We start from the raw sequence: 17,223 nt of genomic DNA on the forward strand, positions 1-17,223 counted from the left end.
AAAATGTGTACACATTACTTTTACAGTAAGAAATATTTTTAGAAAGGAAAACAAAATAGGAAGTGAGGTCTATTTCCTTTTTTTTTTTTTTTTTAATTTCTTTGCTTTAGGGAGAGAAAGCGTACAGGTGAGGTGGGGGAGGGGCAGAGGGAGACAGTGAGAGTCTCCTGAAGCAGACATTGCACTGAGTGTGGAGCCCAACGCGGGGCTGGGTCCCAGGATCCTGAGATCATGACAAAGAAGCAGCCGCTCAACTGACTGGGCCACCCGGGCATCCCAACTAAAGCACACATTGAATTGACGTCACTCTGTGCTTAAAAGCTCCCATGGCTTTCAGGGACATCCAAGGTCAAAGTCCATTTCCCAGAGCATGGGACATCAGCTCTTTGATAGATGACGCAACCCAACCCACCTTAGCTCCCACCAGCTCCTTTGACAAAGAACGGGTAGTATATACTTCAAAGTACATGGTATAAATACACTTATGAGCTAATGCATTTACAACACACTGATACATTTATTAAATGCCTACCAGGCAGTGTTCTAGGCAGCGGGACCATCAGCAATCAAGGCCTGCCACAGCCCAGTGGGACTTGTCAGCTCTGTCCCACCTTCCATGTTTTTGCACGTTATTCTTAGACTGAAATACACTTCCCTCTTTGGAAACTTCAGAATCTGAATCAGTCTGCAGAAAGTCATCTCATTTGGTGGCTTTTTACCAACACTCTAGAATGAATTATTCTTTCTTGGTAGTACTTATCATTTTGTGTTAAAATCCTTTATGCTCATTTCAATCTCCTATTAGAGAATGAGTCCTTGAAAGTAGAGATGTGTCGAATTCAGCACACCTAGGCCCAGGGAGGCCCATCTCATGTTTGCCAACTGAGTAAGTGAATGAATATAAATGGACACTTTCAGTTTAAAACAACATAAACGAGAGTCATTACTATGAAGAGTATATATATTAGCTACATCGGCATATTTGCTATCTGGAGATTTTAACATTAAGATACTTATTTTTTCTAAAGGTAGAGAAGAGGGGCGCCTGGGTGGCTCAGTGGGTCATGGCTGAGGTCATGATCTCAGGGTCCTGGGCTCGAGCCCCGCATCGGGCTCTCTGCTCAGCGGGGAGCCTGCTTCCCACCACCCCTCCCTCCCGCCTGCCTCTCTGCCTCCTTGTGATCTCTGTCTGTCAAATAAATAAATAAAATCTTCAAAAAAAAAAAAAAAGGTAGAGAAGACATGATAGAACATGGATGGAGAATTTATATTTCGTAGTTCCAGTATTTCCTCACTGAATGACAGGAATTTCTGTAGGCTTTAGATGTGGGGGTCATGCACAAAATTCAAAACTGATGGAATAAACTGTTTATATGTAAGATACATGAACTATTTATTTAGCTCTTTGCCTTAAAACTTTTATGGATGTAACTTTCTGAATTATTTCTAGGGCTCATGACAAGAAAAATCTCTGAGGGTGTAACAACATGTCTGGAAATAACCTACTGGTATTGGAAACATCCAAGTGCTGTGGTGGGATGTGCCCTGGGCTGTCCAAGGTTGAGGGTTTACATGGAAAACCTGAAAGCAAGCCATAGAACAGAAGTCCTGGAAAGAATCTAGCCTCGGGATTCTGCCCCACACAGAGCAGGCACAAGGTCACGGTGAGTCTTGCACGTTCGAGTGAAGTGAACAGAACCAGGCAGGGAGCCACTCAGGCATAGGTGGAGACAGCTGTAATTATTGTCTCAGGAAGACAAGGAAAACCAATGGACTTGGAAGACAATGCCAACACCCTGTCTCCAGAAATTGTTTTCTCACCTGCAATTACAAGTGTGTAGCAAAAATCAAACAAAAATTAAAATCATTTCAGAACACTTAAGTGTATGTGGGCTTAGACGGACCGTGGTTCTCACCGCAAGAGGGTCACACAGGTGTTATTCAGCTTTGGAAAGGGACTCCATTCCTACATCTCTGCTCTGAGAGTGGGCAATGATCCTAGAAAATTCCTGATGGAGCACATGGCCTTAGCTGACAATTTCAACATGGAAGCCTCTCAGTCTAACTGGCAAGCAAACAGAAGGCTTCAACCCAGGGGCTAACTGGTATGAATCAGACTGTCCCCCAGTGACAGAAACCCTGGAGATGCAGTACAGAAAACACACAGAACTGCCCTACCCACTTGCTGGGTCAGCAACAATCACAAGTAAAGAAACTGTGAACTCCAAACCACTCAAATCACAGGTGACGTGTCTACTTCTTCCCCTACCTAGGAGTTAAAATCCTTCTTAACCTTTCGGTCAGACCTTATTAGTCAAATTCCCAGGGCTCACAGGAGGCAAATAGAAATGAGGAAAGTTATATTTTTTGCCATGTGTAATTAATGTAAACAAAGGAAACTTAAGTAAAAAGACTGGGAGAAAGGGACTGAGAAATAACATGACAACAAAGAACACAAAGCACCCAGGCCAAGCTGTCTATATCATGGACTGTCATCCTTTCAGAAGGGGGAATAACAGCCTGGATATTTACTAGGCTTAAATGAGGAACTAGAATAGCAAGAGGTATTATCATTATCCTGTTGTCTTATGTAGTGGTTATAACCAGGGACACAAGTCAACAGGCCCCACTTGAGTCCTGGCAGATTTTAGGCAAGTTACTTAACTTCTCTGTGCTCCAGTGTCCCCATTTCTAAAATCAAATTCTAATAATGGTTCCCACCCCGAGGGGAGATGTTGTGAGGAATTAACACATATAAAGTTTTTAGGAAAAGGCCTGAATCCAAGCAGTGTGATGTAAGCGTCTGTCCTTATTTGATGGTTGTAACAAAATAATATAAATGACAAATGAAATGAAATAAAAAAGGATCAACTGAGAAATCTGACAACTAGGCTTATTTTTATACAAAGATTAAAACTGTTAACATCAGAGAACGGTAGAGAAATGCTGAAGGACAATACTGATTGGAAGGAAAATCCAGGGAAAATATTTATTGATCACTATGGAGAAAGGAAATTGAAGTGTAGATATCAAAATAGTTAAATTAGTAAATCCAGGAAAAATTACACCAGAGTGTTAGAAATTGAGGGAAAGACAAAGAGACACAAGTAGGGCAACAGACAGAACTGTAGGAAGCTCTACATTCTGGAGAGAACAGGATTGTTGAGCCAAAAATACCATGAAATGTTACAGCAAGCAGACTTACTGGCTCATAAATGCTTAAAAAGACATAATGTGCTCCTTTGACAAGAACCCTTTCTCTCCCCATTAAAACAAACAAACATGCAAATGAAGTGGGCAGCAGTTAGAAAAAGCAGAAGAAAAGTCCAGCTAGCTCCATGTTGACAAAAAGGTCTGAGGGGTGTGGGAGGGATTTTTGGCTACACACCAAAGGGGAGGCCAAGAGAGAAAGAATCTGAGTTACATACAAATGCGTTAATTTGTTCCTGGGCCTGTGCGTCTGAGAAGGCTCTGTAGAGACACATCTCTGCTTTTTGTTCCACTAATCTGAATGGAACCAACATGGAGTGATAAACGATGGGTCGCATCCAAGTTGTCCTTCTTTGGTGGTGGGGCATGAATGTGGAACTTCTAGAAGTAGTGGGAACTTCTAGTTTGAGCTAGTGGAGGGCTGGTGGAGAGCCTGACCAAACAGCACTGGGCCCATCCAGAACAAACAGGAGGTGAAAACCCATCGCTATACGGCAGAATTACGACACATCTTACCATTTAGAGGAGAACTCTGCATGCCACAGACTGAAGCACTGAGGGAACTAGGAATGAATATCTGTGGTTTGTTCAAAATGGGTATAAGTTTGAAGTCAAGGAAGTATTTGGGTTTCAGTGTGAGATAAACTGATGAATTTATTTTTTAACTTTTTTAGGCAGAAAGGGACAAAAGGTAACAGAAGCAATGTACGTTTTGTTTCCTTTCTATAATACAGGGCTTACTTGTAAAATAAACACTAAGTAGGGTTTCCGTATCACACCCAAATAGAGAGGAAAAGGGGACTAAATTGAAATCAATATTAAAATATAGAGAGGGTTTAGAGAAACAACCTCAAGAGGTAGGGGTTCGAGTCAAATAGGGGAAACACATCATCATGCATCCTTCCATTTCTTTACAATGGTTTTGAGGCATGAGAAGAAAATAAGCTCATGAAATCTTTTGAGCTAACATAAAGTTGAGAAGAGAGAGAAGAAGTGACAAAGGTAAGATTAAAATATAACAAAATGTGACAGAATTAGGAACATTAATAAAATCAGAAGTTAGTGAAGATAAAGGTCTGTATTACATTTTTATTCATATATAGAAAGGTAAGGCATCATGAATGCATTAGCAAAATGAATAAAAAAGATGGACTTAGGGTATTTTATTGGAAGATGAGATGAACATGAGTCAAAAATTTCCTGGGGTACATTATCCAAAATAAATAAAATAAATAGCACATGAAATAATGTAATTAGAGTGTACGGAATAGTACACTCTAAGGCTGAACAGTATTCAGGCTTAACTAGGCTTCTGATGGTTTGCTGCTTTCAATTTCGGGAGTAGTATTTTATAAAAGAAAAATTACAGGAGTAAAAGACAATTAAGAAAAGAAAACGTCAATCAAAGGCAGTTCATGATGCAACAGTTAAATAATAATGTTAGAAATGTTATGCCAAATATTTATTTGTATAAATTGCCATATCTCAAAATCCACAAAGGACTAAGTGCCAGACAAGAAATTATAAACACTTTGAGATATTCTTATCTGGCTATTTACTCTTCAGTGTTTTCTCCCCCATTCACATGTTCATTTATCTTTTTTTTTTTTTTTAAAGATTTTATATATTTATTTGTCAGAGAGAGAGAGAGAGTGAGCATAGGCAGACAGAGGCAGAAGGAGAAGTAGGCTCCCTGCTGAACAAGGAGCCAGATGTGGGACTCGATCCCAGGACACTGGGACCATGACCTGAACTGAAGGCAGCCGCTTAACCAACTGAGCCACCCAGGAATCCCTCAATTATCTTTTAATCCATAAAATGGGCCATTCGATGTGTTAGGTTCTGGGTATAAGTAAAATGAGGAGTGGAAATTGATATCATTCCTGCTTTTGTGACTTTACAGGCCATATAAATTCAGTCCTAGCTCCACTACTTCCATTTGACCTTGAAAAGGTTACCCCTCTTGGCTTCTCAGCTTCCAAGTCTTCATTTGTAAAATGGAAATGATAATGGAACCTACCTTACAGAGTCCTGTAGGATCCAGTGAATACATATGACATCTTAGCACAGTGCCCTAAATTCACTTAAGATTTCCCTGGCCCCACAATGTGCTCATTAATGTGCTCAAAAAAACAACAATGTGTGCCTCTCTGTGAAATATAAGAACTTATAAAAATGTTGGCAGGTGCAATTAATTGCTGAAAAGGCCTTTAAATAAAATTTTCGAAGACCAATGCATCTGAGTACTTTTAAGATGCATCGTTCAGGGCAAGAGAAACACAGATTAAGCAGCTCTCCAAAAAGATACTTAGCTCAAAGCAGCAAATATTTATTGAGAACTATTCTTCTGGGCAAGAATGTAAAATGATCACAGCATCTGACTGAGCTTTGAGTCAATTTTAAATGTTATCTTGAAAAAGGCAGTCTCTTCAATAAATGGCACTGGGAAGACTGGATAGTCACATGTAAAAGAATGAGACCACACCCCTATCCTATACCACTCACTAAATGAACTCAAAATGTATTATAAGATATAAATACGTAGACCTGAAACCATGAAATTCCTGGAAGAAAGAGGAAAAACCTCCTTGATACAGGAATGGGCAATGATCTTTCAGTTAGGACCCTAAAGCACAATCAACAAAATAAAAAAGTAAGTGGGACTGCATCAGGGGCACCCCCGGGTGGTTCAGTGGGTTAAGCGTCTGCCTTTGGCTCCGGTCATGATCCCCGCGTCCTCAGATCGAGCCCCGCATCGGGCTCCCTGCTCAGCTGGGAGTCTGCTTCTCCCACTCCCTTTGCCTTCCCCCCTGCTCATGTACTCTCTCTCTCTTTCTCCTTCTCATGAATAATTAAAATCTTTAAAAAAAAAATTCAGTGGGACCACACCAAACTAAAAAGCTTCTGCACAACAAGAGAAACCATCAATGAAGTAAAAAGACAACCCACTGAATGGGGCGGGGGGAGGGGGAGTGCAGATCACATTATCTGATGAAGGGTTAATGTCCATAATATATAAGAACTCATCAGAAAAAATAATCCAATTAAAATGGGCAAAAGACCCAAGTAGACATTTTCCTGAGGAAGATATATGGATGGCCAAAAGATATGTGAAAAGACCGTCAACATCACTAGTCATCAGGGAGAAGTAAATCCAAACCACAATGAGACATCGCCACACAGCCACCAGAATGGCCACGCTCAGAAAAAAAACAAAAAAAAAAAAAAACATGAGGTAACAGATGCTGTTGTGGATGTAAAGAAAAGGGAACCCTCGTGCCCTGTTGGTAAGAATGCAAACTGGTGTAGCCATGATGGAAAACAATACAGGACCCCCCCAAATTAAAAATGGAACTACCATATGATCCAACAATTCCACTTCTGGGAACACATCCAAAGAAAACAAAAACATGGGGGTGCCTGGGGGGTTCAATTGGTTAAGGGTCTGACATTGATTTCACCTCAGGTCATGATCTCAGGGTCATGGGATCAGGCCCTGCATCAGGCTTCACACTCAGCATGGAGTCTGCCTGAGATTCTCTCTTACCCTCTGCCCTCCACCCACCCTCCTGCTCTCTCTCTCTCTCAAATAAATAAATCTTTAGAAAACAGAAACACTGCCTCGAGAAGATAGCTGCACCTCCAGGTTCATACCAGCATTATTTACTACTAACAACAGCCAGAAAGACAAGATATAAATCAAAAATGCTGCAAACAAACAAACAAAAAATCCAAAAACAGAACCCTCAGAGAAGAAGAGATCAGATATGTATTCCAGAGGCAGGGAGTCATGACAAAGGAAAAAAGATCACTAAGTGCTAGGGCTATAAGATACAATATGATGAGGAGAGCTAACGCTGATACACGGGAAAGTTGGTAAGAGTGTGAGTCCTAAGAGTTTTCATCACAAGGGAAGTCCTTTTTTGTTTTATCTTCTTTTTTTTTTAAGATTTTACTTTGTTTTTTTTTTTTTTTAAGATTTTACTTATTTGAGAGAGAAAGAGAGCACCAGCAGAAGGTGAAGCAGGGGGAGAAGGAGAATCTGAAGCAGGCTCCATGAGGAGCGCAGACCCCGACACAGGGCTCAATCCCCCAACCCTGAGATGACAACCTGAGCTGGAACAGGTAGTCAGATGCTTAACTGACTGAGCCATCCAGGTGCCCCTGTTTTTTTTTCACTTTCTTAAAAAGTTTATATATATATGAGATGATGGATGCAAACTAAATCTGTTAGAGTAATAGTTTCATAATATATGTAAGCTCAACCATTATGATGTACACTTGAAGCATATACAGTGATGTATGTCAACAGGGTCCCAGTAAAATTGAGCAGAGAGAGTTCTGCAGTATGAAGACAGCCCAGAGGCCTCATTTCCAAAAGCACAAAAGAAAAAAAAAAGTGCATAAAATAATTCACTTCTGATAGTGTGGAATAAGGGAAAGAGAAAAGTTATACAACACACTGTTTAACAAAACCCAAAATTTTTTAAAGATTTTTTTAAAGTTATCTTTACACCCAACGTGGTGTAAAGATCAAGATCTTTAAAAAATAATCACCACAACGCCACGATCAAGAGTCACAATTTAAAAATTGACATAATTTTACTATATATATTTATTATATATATTTTGTTATATAATATTTTTGAAATATTCTATTTATTTATTTGAGAGAGAGCAAGCATGAACTGACCTGGAGGGGGGTGGTCAGAGGGAGCAGAAAGACTCCCCACTGATCAGGAAGCCCAATGTGGGGCTCGATCCCTAGATGCTAAAATCACGACCTGAGCTGGTCAAATGCTTAACAGACGGAGCCACCCAGGCACCCCCAAGTTTGTTTGTTTTTAAGTTTTTGACTAAAGATCTTTGTACTGTACCCAGAGTACAAGTCTACACCTCCACATTCACGCACAGATCTGGCAGCCAGTATCTAACTGTCCCCACCCCACCTCGACCCAGAGCTGAAGGCTCGCTGTTCATCTGAGCTCTCAGTGGTCTTCATTATCTTTATAGTCGAAGACAGAACCCCTGTCTAGTCCATTTCTACAGTGCTCTTTGAAGAAAATAAAAATGACCTTGTAGTTAAAACAACTCCTAATTACAAATGAAAAAGATGAGACACTTACTGTGACACTTGTATTCCTTTAACATTATAAAGACATCCATAGTGTTGACTAATAATCCTTGTGGGGCAGGAATTATTACAATCCCTGTTTTACAAACGTATGTAAAATAGGAGGTACAAAAGGGTTAAGATCATGCAGCTATCAAGGATGATCCTGGAATTAGAACTTTGCCAGTCCAACTCAGAATCCATACTTGTAATCAATCCTAAATTCTGCTTCTCCTTAACACAGTATAAGAGTAGGTAGAAACCAGAGAAACAAACAGGGTTTTGGAGGGGAGGGGGGTGAAGGGTTGGGTGAGCCTGGCGGTGGGTATGAAGGAGGGCACAGATTACTTGGATCACTGGGTGTGCTGGGTAAACAATAAATCTTGGAACACTGAAAAAATAAAATAAAAACGGTAAGAAAAAATGATAAGAAAATGATAAGAAAAAAATGATAAAAAAAAACCCCAAGAGATTATTAAATACGGAGCTTTCTGATAAGGTCGTCTTGGCAGAGCTCCACCCTAATTTTGATGATGAAATGGTAGGAAACCCAATGGTAGGAAACCTAATGGTAGGAAACCCAATGGTAGGTCAACCCTCAGGGAAGGCACCTGAAGAGTGTGCGTCCTGCCTTGGGTAGTGATCGACTTCCTTCTTTTGACTACTGGGTCCCAGTAAATAGAAGCCATATTAAAGCCTAGGTACTTAAAAGACGATGCGATCAAGAGGTAAGTCAACTTGACAAAATTGGGATAAGGGATACACACTGCAAAGAGACTTTAATGAACTCAGTTCGAGACAAAGTCCTCAAGCCAGTATAATGTACCCAAGGGAGGTCACAGTCGCTTAACTTTAAGCATGACTGAAAGCGAGTGATACAGCACAATTATTTCACTGAAGATGACGATGAAAGTATTTAATATCCAGTGTGGAATGAGAAAACCCAGTCAGACCAGACACTGGCATCTGTCCAAAGCAGCACATAAAAGAGCTCAGGTCTCCGTTCTGTCCATAATCCTCAAAGAGGAAAAGACACAGTCTAGGTCAAAGGTAGCAATCACTGTCTGTGATTTTGTTTTTAGTAAGTTTTCCTCAAGCGAGCCACTCCACAGTTTCTCTGAGACCAGACTTCCTCCTCTCTTCCTCCAGCTAGCCACACAATTATAGGATGCCTCCCTAACTCACTGTGTGTGGGGAGAAATAAAATCAGCACAACGGGTCAATGTTCCAACTTCCAACCTATCCCTGGGAAATCTAAAGAAACGGGATGGGAACATGGATTCCAGGAAGTGCCCAAGACGACCTCGGGGAAACAAAGGCTCTCCTGAATTGGCAGGAGGTCAGAGGTGGGTGGCTGCAGGCTGGATGGGGAGCACGTCCACAGGACAGGTGGGGGCAGGTGTCACTTCAGGGGTAAACTCCTTTCATCTCTGCCCTAGGACGATCGCCTGCCCTTTGCTGGCCACTGTGGCCAGTATGGAATAATGTCAGGAGGGCATGAGACCCCACCTGGGACTGGAAGGTGACTAAAAAGGGACCCAATAACCTTGGGCTTTCAATCTTTTACACCTTCCTCACCTGAATCCTTAAGAGCCCGGCGATTTAGAGCCTCGGGAGACTGTCTCTGTCAAGGAATGTGTCTCTCTGAGGTAGAGAGCCCTGACGAGCATCCCCGCCATATTGGCAGAAACGGAGTGAGCAGCACTATGGCACCAGTGACTCTCAGCCTAGGGCTCCGTTTCTCCTTGCCCCTTAAAAAGACTGGATGACAAGACTGAGCCTGGCTTTGGCCCTGCTGCCACCGAACCTATCTGAGAAACTGGGGCCCCCCAGGCCAGCACAATTCACTGACCACTGAGGCAGAAGTGTCAAGCAGACCACGAATATAAAACAAAGATGAGAAACAGATACGAGAATTAAACACTGGCTGTGAATATCAACTTCCTATTGAGTATCAAAAACACAGGAAAAGAACCAAAAAACCACTGCACCATTCAGAGAGCCACCATCACGGGAACAAGACCAGCGGACCCCCCCAGTCTCTGAAACCCAGGGATGCCCTTTGCCCCATCACTCCCGGTCTCCTTCAAACTTTAACACCCAGGGCCAGGCATGGATGTTACATAAATTACTGTGGGAAATGCTTATAAAACCAATCAACTACGTCACAAAGCAGGATAGTTCTCTTCTCCAATGTGAGACAGTTGAAGTTGGGTTTTTTTTTTTTTTTCATCTCAAAAGAACCATTTCTAAAAACACAATGTGCCATCTATCCCACACACAGGCTTTCAGAAGAGAATTGACAACCAGGCAACCCTGATCACTTTTTTCATTCAGAAAAGAACGTTCTGTTTCATTTGGATTTTACTTGGAGGGACTTTTTTTTTTTTTTTTTTCCATATTTGACATTGCTGGTAAGGAATATTTTTTCCAAAAAGCCCTCCAAACATAGACTCTCCATTCCCTGTTCTCTTTTGCCTTCCAGTTATTTAATGCTTCGCTGGGAAAGGAAGGAGTACGGCTGTACTCGGGACTTTTCCAGCATCATTCAAAAATGAGTAATTTTTGACAAGGGACGTCACTAAATATTCAATTAGTAACCTTTAATCGTTAATGTATTATTTCAAACACTGAGTGATTGCCTTTGAAAAATGTACACGGGGTTTCCCTGTCATAAGTGATCCATCAGCTCGAACATAACTTGTCATCGTGATGACCCAGATCATTATTAAAAACCCCAGTCACTGTAATGTTCTCCGAATGAAGCAAGAGAGGCAGATGGATGGTTATGTTACAGTGCCATGGGGTCAAACAGGTACAGACCCAACAACAATCACGAAAGGTTTTCTTTACAAAGTCTGCAACATCACCATGATTCTGATTTTATGTTTCTCCTAAGGGTCAGATGCACAGTCTCCTGGCTATAACCAGAACTGGCACAACCAAAAGATATGAATCAGAGTGCCTGGGTGGCTCAGTCGGTTAAGTGTCTTCTTAGGTCACGATCTCAGGGTCTCATAGGACCTAGAGCAACTGCATCAGGCTCCCCACTCAGCAGGGAATCTACTTCTCCTTCTCCCTCTGCTCCTCCTCCTGCTCATGCTCTCTCTCTCAAATAAATAAATAAAATCTAAAAAAAAAAAAAAAAAAAGATTTAAATCAACCAACAACTGAAGTTTCCCTTTTTCAAAGTTACTTCCTAGAAAACTGTCCTTTCTAGGTCATCATTATGTGTTGCCTAAACTGCTGATAGGACTCCAAAAGATTAGCTAGGATTTCTGCATCGCCAACAGCGGGTCTCATACAATATCCCGTGGGCTCCTGCTTTTTCTAATGCAGATGTTCATACCTAACTACGTATCAAGGAAGAAGATCCTGGCAAACAACATTCTGGGGCAGAGTATTCACACCTAACGAATTTTTCCCTTTAAAAATGATGAGCTTATGCTCTCTAAGAAGCAGTCATGACATCTTTGGAAGCTTAAAACTGTGAGCATTAAAAATGTGAGCACATGCTCAGGTAGTTCAAGACCCCTGAAAGCTTCCTTCTGCTTGAACCCAGAGGGAACATCCTTCATGGCACGTAACTAGGAGCGGAGAAGAACTGGCAGGAATCCCCAAGTAAGCCACTTACACCACTGCAAAACTACCTGCAGAAAAGACTGTACAAAAGTTAGACTCAGAGAAAAGATGCAGCAGCAGACTGTGCTCAGTCAGCTGTTTCTTAAAGGCCCAAACAGCATTTCAAGTGTGGCGAACATCTTAAAGAAAACTCAGCCTTCAGAAATCCATCAGTTTGATTAACTGGACTTGCTCATGCAAATCTTCTTTTTTCCATTAAATTTGGCCTAGAGACACAGTCACACAGGAAACCTGGGAATAGGTCTAATTTTTCCTCCCAAGAAATTCACAGTGGCTCTTCAAATAGACTGATCAGGTACCCTACTAAACCTTTATGCACTAGTAATACCAGTCAGTCTTCAATGAAGCAGAAGAATATGCATAAGAAAATAAATCTGCTCACTCCTCTTTCTGAGCCCCACAATCAGAGAAGGCGATAAAGAGGAGCTGGCTGGGTACCAGATACTGCCAGGACCCTGCTCAAATTCTCATCCTCTGTGTTCAGAGCTGGGGTTTCATCTCTCCTATAACAATTAATTCTAGCATCTCCAATCAGTCATTCAAATGTCCTGGGCCTTGATTTCCTCTCCTCTAAAGTGAGATGTCAGGTTCAGGGTTCTCCAAGGGTCCTTCCTACTCCTGATGTTCCCTGTGCTTTCTGAGTGCACAGGACATCTACTTGACACAGAAGTACCTGTGACCAACAGCTGCACTGGACAAAGATCATAGCAAATGGCAATTTGTATCCAGTGGAATTGTGCCTACAACCAGCCAAACTGAAGACTGTAGAGATGGGACTCTTCTTGGCTGAGTTTAAAGGATGCTCCTCCACTCAGTTCTTTCCTTCTCTCTCTTTCCTCTCTGCTCTGATCATTGTGTGTGTGTGTGTGTGTGTGTGTGTCTGTATTCAGAGAAGCAGCCTATTCATCTGACATTTACACTGTCCTGAAGGTAGCTCTGCCCGTCTCTCTCGAGATTCCCTGTGGCCAGAAAAGGGGATCAGCACAATTCTTTGTATCTACTGGAGATTGCCAACAACTCTGGATACTCTGACCCAAGAGTTTATCCATTCTTGCAATCTTGCCATCATTTTGCTACCACTAACTTGACCACCTCCTCCCAGCATTTACTCAGTTTTCTCCTTCTTCAGCAAGTTCTGTGATGGTCCACAGCCCCCCCCCCCCATTTGTGGTGCGATACCCTGAAAACCCTCATCTTACGATCCTTGTGTCTTTTTTAGCTCAACAATCTCCTTCTTTATTTCTGCCACCCAACAGTCCAACAATGTCTTAAAACTCAGTGTGTGACTCAAATTTCTCCACCTCCTCTTCCTAAATCTTAAACACTAAAATTTTACTCTGTGACTTAAAATTTCCCTCTTAGACCACAACCGTCTGTTCTTCTACTCATTCAATTCCAACAAACCTAAACTTGAGTGAGCCTTTCTCATGCAAAAGTCATGAAATTTTATCTATATTGACTGGCATTTTCTTAAGGGAATTCAGCCATTCATTCATCCATTCATTTATTCATCCTACTAGATGCCAGAGGACATGGTAGACCCAGAGATGAACGAGATCATGCCCCTGGCTTCAAGGAGTTAATTGCTAGTTAGGAGATTGAGAGGAAAAATAGGTAACATAAAGGGGCATTAGTGGCACAGAATGGCAACTAATGAGATACTGTGCAAAAGGAGGGAGGAGCAATCTACTTTCGTTTGGGGGTCGCTGATACAATCTATGTTGCTAGACAAGTTCAGGTTATCAGTTTTAAGTTTTCACAACACCAAAATAAGAATAACACACATATTAGAGAGCGAGAGAGATCAGGTTCATTGCCTGTAACTATTTGACTATCATACAGACTCATAATATTAACATGTATTCAATCACTTTAAAATAGTGTGCTGTACGATTTGGAAACAAATCCGATTTTTGGCTATTATTGTCCAAATAATCTTCTGAACACAAGTTAAAAGTTCACATGCCAAACCAGGTTTTTTTTTTTTTTTTAAAAGATTTTATTTATTTGACAGACCGAGATCACAAGTAGGCAGAGAGGCAGGCAGAGAGAGAGTGAGAGAAGGAAGCAGGCTCCCTGCTGAGCAGAGAGCCCGATGTAGGACTGGATCCCAGGACCCTGAGATCATGACCTGAGCTGAAGGCAGCGGCTTAACCCACTGAGCCACCCAGGTGCCCATCAAACCAGGTTTTTTGTTTACATAATACATTTGGAATAACTGATCTGAAAAACAATGGGGATTCTGGCTCCATGGTATACTAAGGGACTTCATTTTTTTTTTAATGTAAATGAACTGTAAAATTGTTTTTCAGAAATACTAAAATACCAATGAGTTTAACAATAAGTAAAAATTTCAACTTATTCAAAGGAAAACATTTAAATGGCACTGATGCTCAAAATTTGTTTTTATACCTTAAGGAATGTAAAGTAGAAGAAAACAGGAGTTAATGTATAAGGACAAGGAAATAACCAGAAAACATACCAGAAGAAGCTTCTAGTCTTTCCAATCGGCTGATCAACCAGTCAAGGGAGCCAGAAAATTGAGCACAGTTTTTACGATTTCCTCTAATTAGAGCCGCTGCAGAAGAAAAAAGCAGACATCACAGTTATAGGATTCTCCAGTTTAAAATGCAAGGTAAGCTGGTAGTAAGCCCTAAAATACTGGAACAAGAACAAAATACTCTGACTTTACCTCTCAGATCTATATAAATACACAGACACATCTTCATATATAAAATTGAGACATATAATATTTAAAATATTTTTAAAATATTTAAAATATATAATATTTAAAGTCTATTAACATATATTATTAGTTTCAAAGGTAGAGCTCATTGATTTAGGGGTTTTATATAACACCCAGTGCTCATTATATCATGTGCCCTCCTTAATGTCTGTCACCCAGTTACCCCATCCCCCAGCCACCTCCCCTCCAGTAACCCTCAGTTTGTTTCCCATGATTAAGAGTCTCTTCCGGTTTGTCTTCCTCTATGGTTTTATCTTATTTTATTTCTTCCTCTCCTCCCCTATGATCCTCTGCTCTGTTTCTTAAGTTCCACATATGAATGAAATCACCTGATATTTGTCTTTCTCTGACTGACTTATTTCACTTAGCAGAACACCCTTTAGTTCCATCTTCATCATTGCAAATGGCAAGGTTTCCTTCTTTTTGATGGCTGAGTAATATTCCACTCTGTGTGTGTGTGTGTGTGTGTGTGTGTGTGTGTGTGTGTGTATCATATCATCTTAATCCATTCACCTCTCAATGCACATCTGGACTCTTTCCATATTTTGGCTACTGTGGACATTGCTGCTATAAACATTCAGGTGCACATGCCCCTTCGGATTACTATGTTTGTATTTTTAGGGTAAATACCCAGAAGTGCAATTGCTGGGTCATAGGGTAGTTCTATTTTCAACTTTTTACGGAACCTCCATACTGTTTTCCAGAGTGCTGCACCAGCTTGCATTCCCACCAACAGTGTAGGAAGGTTCCCCTTCTCCACATCCTTGCAAACATCTGTCATTTTCTGGGTTTTTAATCTTAACCATTCTGACTGGAGTGAGGTAGTGCTCATATTTTTCTTCTTAAAGAATTGATATTTGTTAACAGGGGCCAGAAAACCATACTGCTCATTAGAAGGAATATAATTTGAGAAAGTAGTATTTCATATTGGAAAGAAATGACCAAGGATAATGGAAAAACCAGTGTCCTGGGAGTCTCCTCACTTGGATTCTGATACTCATTGCTTTTAATTAGCCATGAGAGGATTTAATTTCCCTAGAGCTCAACTTTCTCATGTCTATAATGAAAAAGTTAAGAGCACATCAGTTTTCCTGAAAATATAGCACAAAATACTAGGAGATATAGTTAGTAACTGTAACAGGCACACAGAGAGATATAATTAATTGTTACCTGGAAAAAAGGGTGGGAAGGCAGGTGGCTAATAAGTTTGAAAATGTTTCACTTTCCTCCTGTATCTCTACTTCTCTTTAAAGTTCACAATGCACTTGAAGGACTCAGAACTCCTATAGTCAAGTCACCTGTCTAACTTTGTTTCACCTAGTGTTTTTGATTGGTCTTTGATGAAAGAAACCATCTTATATGAAATTCCTACACAACCTTTATGATCTCCTTCAACCCAATTTACAGAATCCATTTAAAAGTTCTGATGTCTCACAATCCCGCGACTCTTTCAAAGTAAATCTTGTCAATATTTTATAAAAATTCTACTCTTAATGCCCATGAGATTGTTCCAAAACAGTACGACTATTTACAAAGGGTTGGTGCGATGTAGGATATTTAATGGGAAAAAGATGTTGCCATAAGAAAACAATCACTATTTAAAATCTGGTAGTGCTAGGAAGCAGTTTGAAGGAACTAAAGTTCGAGGGCACTGCCTATTTATCCCCTGGTAAGAATAAGACGGAGGAGTCCCTATAGTAGCAGAGTGCAATTAATCTTAGACTTTATTTAGTCTGCCTGATGATGAAACAACGATGCACTTGATTACTTAGGCTCCCTGGGACCAGAGCCCCTGCAAGAATCAGCAACCAGCTAACACACACACACAAATTGACAAGGGTCAGGGATGAAGTACAGTGGAATGATAAGGAGTCCTATGTGCTCCATGGGATTTCTAATTTTAATCCATAAGAATATCTGTTCATGACTTACAACAGCAGTCATTGAGGACGAGTATAAAACCTTTGAATCTTTAGAGTTTCATTTGCTTAAAGTTTAACTCACTCTTATATTAAGATTTTGTTTATTTGAAAGAGAGAGAGTGAGCAAAAGCATGAGCAGGGTGGTAGGGAGAGGGACAAGCAGACTCCTGGTGGAGCAGGGAGCCTGATGTGGAGCTTGATCCCAGGACCCTCAATCATGACCTGAGCTGATGTTTAACCCACTGAGCCACCCAGGTTCCCTTAACTCACTCTTCTAATTTTACCTCTGGTTTTTAAAATGGAAGCGACTAAATGATTTCTAGAGGTCAGATGTTAGAGATAAGGAACAAACAATGTAAGAATGGACCCTTTCAATAAACCATGAAACATTTAAGAAAGTCACATAATAAGCCACAAAAAAGAAGACTTCATTAAATTTACTGCAAACAGAAATGGTATACCCCATGTTGGCCTAGCCCACTGACAACAATGTAATGAAACTAGAAATTAGTAAGAAAAGTAGAAACTAAAAGTCCAAGCACTTAATAATTTAAACTCACTCACTAATAATTTTTGATTCAGTAGGGAAT

The 17,223-nt window shown here is 40.7% G+C and overlaps 1 protein-coding gene across 7 annotated transcripts in view; it reads right to left on the reverse strand.

The window, feature by feature from the left end:
* RYR2 (ryanodine receptor 2) overlaps nucleotides 1-17,223 on the reverse strand; it is a 739,709-nt gene that overhangs the window by 323,392 nt on the left and 399,094 nt on the right. For all 7 annotated transcript variants that reach the window (XM_059397367.1, XM_059397365.1, XM_059397366.1 and 4 more), the window contains one exon: nucleotides 14,448-14,543. In XM_059397367.1, the coding sequence (XP_059253350.1) occupies nucleotides 14,448-14,543 (96 nt within the window). The remainder of the gene's footprint in view (nucleotides 1-14,447; nucleotides 14,544-17,223) is intronic.

Source organism: Mustela nigripes, chromosome 4, assembly GCF_022355385.1.
Source record: "Mustela nigripes isolate SB6536 chromosome 4, MUSNIG.SB6536, whole genome shotgun sequence".
In the NCBI taxonomy this organism is placed as follows: Eukaryota; Metazoa; Chordata; class Mammalia; order Carnivora; family Mustelidae; genus Mustela; species Mustela nigripes.